The 12,041-nt window shown below is 42.2% G+C and overlaps 1 protein-coding gene across 1 annotated transcript in view; it reads right to left on the bottom strand.

Annotated features, from left to right (window-relative positions):
* LOC115153953 (ubiquitin domain-containing protein 2) overlaps positions 1-4,811 on the bottom strand; it is a 40,184-nt gene extending 35,373 nt beyond the window's left edge. Inside the window, exon 1 of the mRNA XM_029699667.1 lies at positions 4,604-4,811. Within this exon, the coding sequence (XP_029555527.1) occupies positions 4,604-4,673 (70 nt within the window). The 5' untranslated portion in view covers positions 4,674-4,811. The remainder of the gene's footprint in view (positions 1-4,603) is intronic.
* Between the last annotated feature and the right edge of the window lie 7,230 nt (positions 4,812-12,041).

Here is a 12,041-nt window from a genome sequence, read left to right as displayed (position 1 = left end):
CTACAGAGGGTTCAATCAGGACTCACTCACTAGGAAAACTAAAATACCAAAGGCTGGCCCTAAGGTAATCTACTGCAGGTCCTACAGAGGATTCAATCAGGACTCACTCACGAGGAAAACTAAAATACCAAAGCCTGGCCCTAAGGTAATCTACTGCAGGTCCTACAGAGGGTTCAATCAGGACTCACTCACTAGGAAAACTAAAATACCAAAGGCTGGCCCTAAGGTAATCTACTGCAGGTCCTACAGAGGGTTCAATCAGGACTCATTTTTGGATGAGATTAAGAATGTGCAATGGTTAGAAGTGAAATGTCACTAAGTTTGTTTATGAAATGATGTATAGCTGATAAGCATACCCCTTTAAGAATATGCACTGTGAGGTCAAACGGGTCCCCATAGATTGATGAGGAGCTGAGAAATTGAATGATTCAACGTTATGATGCCAAAAAAGTAACAAATAAATCTGGCACTCTGTTTGATAAGCAAAGTTATTGTAAATGAAGAAATCTTGTAACCAAGCTAAACAAAAGGAAAGAAGAAGGGATTCTATCAGCACTAAATTTATGAGGTAAAGGGTGATGGGAAAAAGCTGTGGAGAACGTTGGACACTATTATGGGTAGGAATTCAAACATGTCCGCCTCTTTTATTGAATCAGAGGGTATATTTATTACAAAACCACACAACATCGCAGACTATTTTAATGAATATTTTACAGGCAAAGTGGACAAGTTGAGGAATGCTATGATTGCAACTGATGGCTCCATGTCATATACCCTTATAACAGATTGTATCATGAAGGAGATGCAATGCAGGTTCAAATGTCATCAAGTAGAAAGGGAAGAGGTAGAAAGGTGGCTGGTGTCTCTTTCGGATGACTCTTTCGATCGCCTGGTACAGATAATCTAGACACCAAATTGCTTAGAGTTACAGCTAACCAAATATCTACACCAATCTCTCATATTTGTAATATGTGCTTGATGTATGGGGTGTGCCCAGAAGCCTGGAAAAAGTCAAAGGTTATTCCACTACCTGAGTATAAAAAAATCTGCATTCACTGGTCCTAATGGTCGTCCTATAAACTTGCTGCCTGTGTTAAGTCAATTATTGGAAAAAATTGTATCTTTAAAAATCAAGGATTATTTCTCATGTAATGGTCTGATAACGCGTTTCCAGTATGCATACAAAGAAGGGCATTCTACGAGTACGGCCTTAGCACAAATGACAGATGATTGGTTAAAGAGTAAGGATGACAGGAAGTTAGTTGGTGCAGTGTTGCTAGATTTCAGTGCTGCTTTTGATATAATTTATCATGAACTGTTACTAGGTAAACTCAAATGTTATGCTTTTAAGTCTGCAGCTCTATCCTGGATGGAAAGCTATCTATTCAGGAGAAGGCAAAAAGTGTTCTTTAATGGTAGCTTTTCAAGCAGTAAAGATATACACTGTGGTGTTCCTCAAGGAAGCTGCATAGGCCCACTTCTCTACTCTATCTTAACTAATGATTTACCATCAGTAATGAACAAAGCAAGAGTGGTCATGTATGCTGATGACTCTACAATGTATAGCGCAGCATCAGAATGTAATGAGCTAACAGATGTACTGAGCAGTGAACTAAGACTGGTGTCTGAGTGGGTTGATATGAACAAATTGGTATTGAACATTTCTAAAAACGAAATGTATTGTATTTGGTTCATGATATCCACCTAGGTATTTGTAGTTGTCCACATATTCTAAGTCAGAACCGTCCAGAGGAGTGATGCTAGTCGGGAGAGCGCGTGCAGCGATCGGTTGAAGAGCATGCATTTAGTTTTACTTGCATTTAAGAGCAGTTGGAGGCCCCGGAAGGAGAGTTGTATGGCATTGAAGCTCATCTGGAGGTTAGTTAACACAGTGTCCAAAGAAGGGCCAGAAGTATACAGAATGGTGTCGTCTGCGTAGAGGTGGATCAGAGAATCACCAGCAGCAAGAGCGATATCATTGATATATACAGAGAAAAGAGTCAGCCCGAGAATTGAACCCTGTGGTACCCCCATAGAGACTACCAGAGGTCAGGACAACAGGCCCTCCGATTTGACACACTGAACTCTATCTGAGAAGTAGTTGGTGAACCAGGCGAGGCAGTCATTTGAGAAACCAAGGCTGTTGAGTCTGCCGGTAAGAATGCGGTGATTGACAGAGTCGAAATTCTTGGACAGGTCGATGAAGACGGCTGCACAGTAATGTCTTTTATCGATGGCGGTTATGATATCGTTTAGGACCTTGAGCGTGGCTGAGGTGCACCCATGACCATCTCTGAAACCAGATTGCATAGCGGAGAAGGTACGGTGGGATTCGAAATGGTCGGTAATCTGTTTGTTAACTTGGCTTTCGAAGACCTTAGAAAAGGCAGTGTAGGATAGATATAGGTCTGTAACAGTTTGGGTCTAGAGTGTCTCCCCCTTTGAAGAGGGGGATGACCGCGGCAGCTTTCCAATCTTTAGGGATCTCAGACGATACGAAAGAGAGGTTGAACAGGCTAGTAATAGGGGTTGCAACAATTGCGACGGATAATTTTAGAAATTGAGGGTCTAGATTGTCTCGCCCAGCTGATGACTGAAAGTCTATAGGCACGGTAGCATCCCTTTAAGCACTACTGAACAAAAGAGACATTTGGGTGCCAAATGAATGGCTAATTTAGGTGAAAAGACTCGTAATGCCCATTACTACAAGGGAAGATGTGCATTGAAACCTTAATCAAAGCAGTACTCTCTTGCTCAGTAACAAGCAATGGCTGAGAGTCAAGGTAACAATGCATGTCCAAATGACTTACAAGCTGATACTTTCTCCTGAGCTACAGTCTGCTGGCTTTACTCTCGTGTGAAAAGTCAAAAACCATTGAGACAAAAGGAGTGTAATACCTAGCCGCTCTCTGGAGGAACCAAATCACATTTTAGTTGTCACATACACGTGTTTAGCAGATGTTATTGCGAGTGTAGTGAAATTCTTGTCTTTCTACCTCCAACTGTGCAGTAATATCTAACAATTCCACAACAATACACACAATAAACACAAATCTAAAGTAAAGGAATGGAATTAAGAATATATAAATATTTGGAAGAGCAACATCACAGCGGTATAGACTAAGATACAGTAGAATAGTATAGAATACAGTATATGAGTAATGTAAAACATGTAAACATTACTAAAGTGACTAGTGTTCCAGTATAAAAGTGGCCAGTGATTCCATGTCTATGTATATAGGGCAGCAGTCTCTTGTATCAAAATCAGATCCCTGTTGCTCTTTCTCTCTCGGCCAAGCTAGCTACGTTATTTTGTAGAATCTTGACAATCTTAACAAGTTGTGAGTTATAGAAGCTCGTCACATGTTCAGCAATGTGCAGTCCACAATACACATTTGGTTAAAGTACACATTTGGTTACAGTACACATTTGGTTACAGCACAAACTTCACTGCCTGGTAATAGCAATATAATGGTGTGTAGAGCTAACAACATGTGATATACAAATGACCTCGGGACACTGTTGCATTGGGAGGACCACCTCAAGGGACATAGGACAAAGGTACATTTTTGCCATGTGCATTGCCTAGGTGTGCATATGCAATAACTGCAATGCAAACATGAAGAAGATCAATACCGGTTATCTATGCAAGGAGCTATCACAGACCTATTTGTGTACATGTACAAGCCCCTACCCCTCAAACCTAAACTGAATCACACCACCTAAAATCAGAACAACAACATCTGTAACATTAGACATCTGAAATCCCGACGCGGTGAGGAAATAACAGTGTGAAGTAACCACTTAAGGGGTCGCAGTTAAGAGCCAACCATTATATGAATACCCTTCTTTCTCATTCACAAAGCACTGGATACATACATTATATACTACTGGAATGAACACGGTGAGTACATCATATCCATGACATTACGCGCGTCAATGAGATGAGATATGCAACTCTGGGTTATTATTAAATACAGTATAATTGTTGGACATGTGAACGAACCAAGAACCACCACCACTCTGTTAGTTATTTAAAGCAAGTTTCGGTGCAACTCCACCATCCTCCTGCAGCTGCGAATGAAACATGTCACGCTCCCCCACTTTAGAATGTCGACCCCCCAAGAAAATACGCATTAAATGAAACAGAATTAGGTTATATGATTGCAAAAAAAAAAATGTATCTGTGAACACAACAAAGCATCATTTGAGTTACAATATTTTATAACAGCATGTAACGTTATGATGTTCTGCATTCCTGAGACAAACAGTGACCCACATTTATTGTGTAGAAAGATAGCTATAGCTAGCATGCTAGCAGGATGACTAACTACAACATTAAACGCCTTCATTCAAAACAGACAAAAGCAGTCATTTAACACGGAACAGTAAGAATTTTCAACATGATAAAATGTTGCCTAAATAGCTAACTATTATTCGCATGAGGCCGGATGGGGCTACAGACGTGGCCGCCACGATGTTATAGGCGGCTGCAATAAAGGGAAGACACAAGGGGGAACAAGGCGACTGAAATCAGCATGTAACCAAAAACCACCAATCATCGACCAAAAACCACCCCGAAGGTATGTAACTAATTTCTTACCTCCAGTTCCGTCAGAATTTTCGTTTAAACTGCCTGAAGAATCATGGTGACTCCCCACACAACCACCCATGGATGTTTTAACTGCGCTACCCCCGCAGACCCCTCTGCTTTTCTTTTCCCCCTTGCTCAAGTCTTCCTCGGAATAGAAAGGGAGCGAGCATCAGCTGGGAAGAGGCGGAGTGAACACACATCACAAGGTGACCGCTTCTAAAAGAGAAAAGAAGGGGTACCGAGAGGGAGGAAATAGAGGTAACGAACGGGCGGATGAGAAGGGAGGACGGGGAGAACACAATTCAGCATGGTGTAACTGAGATGAGAACAGTTTCTAGTATAATACATTGTCCCCTATGCATACCAGTTCAATGTCAAGCACATGGGTGAAAATCAAATGTGAAACCCTTATGTTCTATTCTACTCTGTTATTCTCTAGTTTACTATATAATGTTATACTCTATTCTACTCTGTTATTCTCCAGTTTACTATATAATGTTATACTCTATTCTACTCTGTTATTCTCCAGTTTACTATATAATGTTATACTCTATTCTACTCTGTTATTCTCTAGTTTACTATATAATGTTATACTCTATTCTACTCTGTTATTCTCCAGTTTACTATATTTACATTTACATTTACGTCATTTAGCAGACGCTCTTATCCAGAGCGACTTACAGTAGTGAATACATTTCATACAATTTCATACATTTTTTTTTTTTCTGTGTTGGCCCCTCGTGGGAAACGAACCCACAACCCTGGTGTTGCATACACCATGCTCTACCAACTGAGCTACAGGGAAGGCTATATAATGTTATACTCTATTCTACTCTGTTATTCTCCAGTTTACTATATAATGTTATACTCTATTCTACTCTGTTATTCTCCAGTTTACTATATAATGTTATACTCTATTCTACTCTGTTATTCTCCAGTTTACTATATAATGTTATACTCTATTCTACTCTGTTATTCTCTAGTTTACTATATAATGTTATACTCTATTCTACTCTGTTATTCTCCAGTTTACTATATTTACATTTACGTCATTTAGCAGACGCTCTTATCCAGAGCAACTTACAGTAGTGAATACATTTCATACAATTTCATACATTTTTTTTTTTTCTGTGTTGGCCCCTCGTGGGAAACGAACCCACAACCCTGGTGATGCATACACCATGCTCTACCAACTGAGCTACAGGGAAGGCTATATAATGTTATACTCTATTCTACTCTGTTATTCTCTAGTTTACTATATAATGTTATACTCTATTCTACTCTGTTATTCTCTAGTTTACTATATAATGTTATACTCTATTCTACTCTGTTATTCTCTAGTTTACTATATAATGTTATACTCTATTCTACTCTGTTATTCTCCAGTTTACTATATAATGTTATACTCTATTGTACTCTGTTATTCTCCAGTTTACTATATAATGTTATACTCTATTCCACTCTTTTCTATCAAATTCTATACTTTATTATTGTGGTTCTAAAGGCTACACACCGCTGGGTTTTCAAGTTCATCTTATGCAGACTAATACTGCATGCTACTACTACTCATACTTTATACACTTTCAAAACGTCTGTTTTTACAGGAAAATGTTCCCAATTTAGATGATAAGTTTAGTATTTCCTTGAATATACTGACTCTATTACTATCGTTTTTATAGTTGAGTATTTCCTCTAATTTACTGACTCTAATACTACCGTATCCCAATATGTCCCAGAAGTGTAACATTGTTTGATCAGTATCTAGTGTCTACACCGTCAGCAGTGGATAGGCAGGCCCTCTTGGGTGTTGTGGCCACAGGCACGCACATGTTACAACTGCAAGACCTGGAGTCCTTTAACATTATACTCTGGCGGCTAAAAGAGAGCCTGCCCTAATAAGTAAATAAATTACTCAGTCATAGACTCAGCATGGGCCTTATCTTCAGTCTCATTGGATTTTCAAGCTGTTCTGTTTGTTAATTTTGGCAAGTTAAGATGTTAGGAATTTCCCCCCTAAAATGGAAGTAATCTTAACCTAATAATATATCAGTGCCTCTCTTCTCCAACTCTCTCCTTTAACTCTCTCCTCCAACTCTCTTCTCCAACTCTCTCCTCCAACTCTCTCCTCCAACTCTCTCCTCCAAATCTCTTCTCCAAATCTCTTCTCCAACTCTCTCCTCCAACTCTCTCCTCCAACTCTCTTCTCCAAATCTCTTCTCCAACTCTCTTCTCCAAATCTCTTCTCCAACTCTCTCACCATCTGAGTATGGATGAAAAACACAATAACAGCCACTTATTCCGTTTTGTTTTAAACACAATGACAGCTACTTATTCCATCTTGTTTTAAAACACAATGACAGCCACTTATTCCATCTTGTTTTAAAACACAATGACAGCCACTTATTCCATCTTGTTTTAAACACAATGACAGCCACTTATTCCATCTTGTTTTAAAACACAATGACAGCCACTTATTCCATCTTGTTTTAAACACAATGACAGCCACTTATTCCATCTTGTTTTAAACACAATGACAGCCACTTATTCCATCTTGTTTTAAACACAATGACAGCCACTTATTCCATCTTGTTTTAATTGAGTGTTCACTGCTGCCCCATTGTGCATCAAAAGACCACTACAAGGACTTGACATCAGACCTACTAGCCTATTTCTTTAAAGGAGCAATCTGGAATTATAAATTAATGATATCTACCGATTGATTCTTGAAGACCATCTGTTATATCTGCTCCTGCCACGCCCTCTACTTCTCATCCTGTGTCTCCCTAACCTGCCGCCACTCCCCCAGTACACTCCCCCTCTTCCTCTCTGTGTGTGTGTGATTGTGTGGGTAGAGACAGGTGTGCTGGAGGCAGAGCAGATCCCCCACCAGCTGCAAACTGTTCCATAATCAAGACCTCTACAAATACTCAGCCCTGCCACTTCCACGTTGCCAGATCGTAACCTCTGTGTAGTCAGTCTGCGTTTTTATCTGTTTGTTCCTGCTTAGATCCTGTTTTCGTGTTGTGCCTGTTTTCCCTTGCCTGATGCTGTTTTCCTCTCTGCTACAGTTCTGCCCGCTCTGACTTTGGCCCCTGTCTCCAGTCCCACGACTCGTCAGTCCTACTACTCTGTCCTGGACCCCCCACTCAACTGCGTCCTTGAATTCCTCTCCGGACCTGCTTACCCAGTCCCAACTCCCCTCGCTTCAGCTTCATCCTCCGCACCTGACTTCCTGCACCCCGCCCGAGCTTCCCCTGGCCTGCACCCCATCTTCCCCCTGTGTTTCAATAAATAACTTGGTTACCTTATCCCAGTCTCCTCGTCTGAGTCTGCTCTTGGGTTCCGCTCCACATGACCCCATCAGAACCCAAAATATAAGGTTGTTTTACTCCAATGTTTGTAAACAAACTAAATGTAAACACATACTATGGTTAAACATGGTTAAAACTGTAATTTTGATATCATGGATGGTCAGTCCTTGCATCCCTTAGCTTTTTCCCAAAACAGGGGTGGGGATAATGCTCTGTTATTGTTTCAAATGCTGATTGATTGTTTTAAGGCATGGAAAAATCAATGAAATATCCTGCAGGCTTTTAAATATAAAGAGCAGCATAATGTATGTCAGGAAATACTACTGAGGGAGACATTATGGCTGCGCACCACTCCAACACCATCAAGTTTGCTGACGACACGACGGTGGTAGGTATGATCATTGACGACGATGAGACCGTCTACAGAAAGGAGATCAGTGACCTGTCAGTCTAGTGCCAGAACAACAACCTCTCCATCAACGTCAGCAATACAAAGGAGCTGATCGTGGACTACAGGAAACAGAGGGCCGAGTACGCCCACATCCACATCCACGGGGTTGTAATGGAGCGGGTCGAGAGCTTCACGTTTGTAGGTGTCCACAAAACGAAGGAATTAACATGGTCCACACACACCAACACAGTCGTGAAGAAGGCACAACAATGCCTCTTCAGCCTCAGGAGGCTGAAAAGATTAGGCATGGAACCTCAGACCCTTAAAAAGTACTACAGCTGCATCATTGAGGGCATCTTCACTGGCTGCATCACCGCTGGTTATGGCAACTGCTTGGCACCCGACCGCAAGGCACTACAGAGGTTAATGTGTACGGCCCAGTACATCACTGGGGCTAAGCTCACTTCCATCCAGGACCTCTATACCAGGCGGTGTCAGAGGAAGGCCCTAAAAATGGTCAGAATCAGCCAGCCTAGTTACAGACTGTTGTCTCTGCTACCACACGGTAAGCGGTACCGATGCACCAAGTCTGGAACCAACAGGACCCTGAACAGCATTTCCTGCTAAGATAAGACTACTAAATAGTTAACCAATTAGCTACCCGGACTATCTACATTTACCCTCTTTGCGCTAACTCTTTTGACTCATCACGTACGCTGCTGCTACTGTTTATTATCTATCCTGTTACCTAGGTACTTCACCTCTACCTATATGTACATATCTACCTCAATTACCTTGTACCCCTGCACATCGATTCGGTACTGGTACCCCTTGTATATAGCCAAGTTATCATTACTCATTGTGTATTCATTCCTTGTGTTATAATTGTTTCTATCTTTTTATAGAAACTTCTCTTTGCATTGTTCGTGAAGGACCCCGTAAGTAAGAATTTCACTGTTAGTCTACCCCAGTTTACAAAGCAAATAACAGTTGATTTGATTTATTACAACGTAATTACAACTACAGAAGCATGGAGCAGCCAGAGGCTGAAAAAGTAGGAGGAATCTAGAATAGTAAACTAGGAAAATCCTGGAGTGTTGGTTCAGTCTTCCAACCTTCTCTGAGCCAGGATCACCGGATTCTTTGCCGTAGCAACTAAAGAAAATAGACTGTTGAATTCACTGGGAGATTCCGTGTCAGAATTGGAATGTTGGTAACACTTCCAAAACCCTGAAGAAGGCACAGTGACGCTGAAACTTTGGTGTTTTACCCAATAAATGACTGGGAGTTTATACATAGTTTATACATTATTTATTGTTATAGCTTACAGTTAATTCGCAGATTGTCAACACTTCTACACAAAATATTTTTTCTCTGGGTGCTCCAGCTATGCATTTTATAACACTTCTAAAACCAACAAAACTGAGAGGATAATGTCAAATTCCTTGAAGTGGCTTACACTACATGACCAAAAGTATGTGGACACCTGCTTGTCGAACGTCTCATTCCAAAATTATTGCTGCTATAACAGCCTTTACTCTTCTGGGAAGGCTTTCCGCTAGATGTTGGAACATTGCTGCTATAACAGCCTCTACTCTTCTGGGAAGGCTTTCCACTAGATGTTGGGACATTGCTGCTATAACAGCCTCCACTCTTCTGGGAAGGCTTTCCACTAGATGTTGGAACATTGCTGCTATAACAGCCTCCACTCTTCTGGGAAGGCTTTCCACTAGATGTTGGAACCTTGCTGCAGGGACTGGATCCCATTCAGCCACAAGAGCATTAGTGAGGTCGCGCACTGATGTTGGGCGATTAGGCCTGACTCGCAATCAGCGTTCCAATTCATCCCAAAGGTGTTCGATGGGATGAGGTCATGGCTCAGTGCAGGTCAGTCAAGTTCTTCCAAACTGATCTCGACAAACCATTTCCGTATGGACCTCGCTTTGTGCACGGGGGCATTGTCATACTGAAACAGGAAAGGGCCTTCCCCAAACTGTTGCCACAAAGTTGGATGCACAGAATTGTCTAGATTGTCATTGTATGCTTTAGCGTTAAGATTTCCCTTCACTGGAACTATGGGCCTAGCCCGAACCATGAAAAACAGCTCCAAACAATTATTCCTCCTCCACCAAACTTTACAGTATACACTTGTCAGCAACGGGTATGGCTGAAATAGCCGAATCCACTAATTTCAAGGGGTGTCCACATCATTTTGTATATGAACTCAGCCAAAAAAGAAACATCCTCTCACTGTCAACTGCGTTTATTTTCATGTGTAAATATTTGTATGAACATAACAAGATTCAACAACTGAGACATAAACTGAACAAGTTCCACAGACATGTTACTAACAGAAATTGAATAATGTGTCCCTGAACAAACGGGGGGTCAAAATCAAAAGTAACAGTCAGACTCTGGTGTGGCCACCAGCTGCATTAAGTACTGCAGTGCATCTCCTCCTCATGGACTGCACCAGATTTGCCAGTTCTTGCTGTGAGATGTTACCCCACTCTTCCACCAAGGCACCTGCAAGTTCTCGGACATTTCTGGGGGGGATGACCCTAGCCCTAGCCCTCACCCTCCGTTCCAACAGGTCCCAGATGTGCTCAATGGGATTGAGATCCGGGCTCTTCGCTGGCCATGGCAGAACACTGACATTCCTGTCTTGCAGGAAATCACGCACAGAACGAGCAGTATGGCTGGTGGAATGATCACGCTGGAGGGTCATGTAAGGATGAGCCTGCAGGAAGGGTACCACATGAGGGAGGAGGATGTCTTCCCTGTAACGCACAAAGTTGAGATTGCCTGCAATGACAACAAGCTCAGTCCGATGATGCTGTGACACACCGCCCCAGACTATGACGGACCCTCCACCTCAAAAAATCGATCCCGCTCCAGAGTACAGACCTCGGTGTAACGCTCATTCCTTCAACGATAAACGTGAATCCAACCATCACCCCTGGTGAGACAAAACCGTGACTCGTCAGTGAAGAGCACTTTTTGCCAGTCCTGTCTGATCCAGTGACGGTGGGTTTGTGCCCATAGGCGACGTTGTTGCCGGTGATGTCTGGAGAGGACCTGCCTTACAACAGGCCTACAAGCCCTCAGTCCAGCCTATCTCAGCCTATTGCGGACAGTCTGAGCACTGATGGAGGGATTGTGCGTTTATGGTGTAACTCGGGCAGATGTTGTTGCCATCCTGTACCTGTCCCACAGGTGTGATATTCGGATGTACCGATCCTGTGCAGGTGTTGTTACACGTGGTCTGCTACTGCGAGGACCATCAGCTGTCCGTCCTGTCTCCCTGTAGCACTGTCTTAGGGCTCTCACAGTATGGACATTGCAATTTATTGCCCTGGCCAGATATGCAGTCCTCATGCCTCCTTGCAGCATGCCTAAGGCACGTTCACACAGATGAGCAGGGAACCTGGGCATCTTTCTTTTGGTGTTTTTCAGAGTCAGTAGAAAGGGCTCTTTTGTGTCCTAAATTTTCATAACTGTGACCTTAATTGCCTACCATCTGTAAGCTGTTAGTGTCTTAACGGCCGTTCCACAGGTGCAGTTCATTAATTGTTTATTGTTCATTAAACAAGCATGGGTGTAACGGTGGTCGTCGGGAATGGAGGACCAAAACGCAGCAGGAATGTGGATGCTCATCTTGTATTTATTTTAAATAATGAGAACACCAAAATAACAAACGAAGAACGCACGAACAACAAAACAGTCTTGTCAGGCTCACACATGC

The sequence above is a fragment of the Salmo trutta genome, chromosome 19 (genome assembly GCF_901001165.1).
Source record: "Salmo trutta chromosome 19, fSalTru1.1, whole genome shotgun sequence".
Lineage (NCBI taxonomy): Eukaryota > Metazoa > Chordata > Actinopteri > Salmoniformes > Salmonidae > Salmo > Salmo trutta.
Note: the sequence above shows the minus strand (reverse complement) of the source record. Positions and strands in the feature narration are given on the sequence as shown.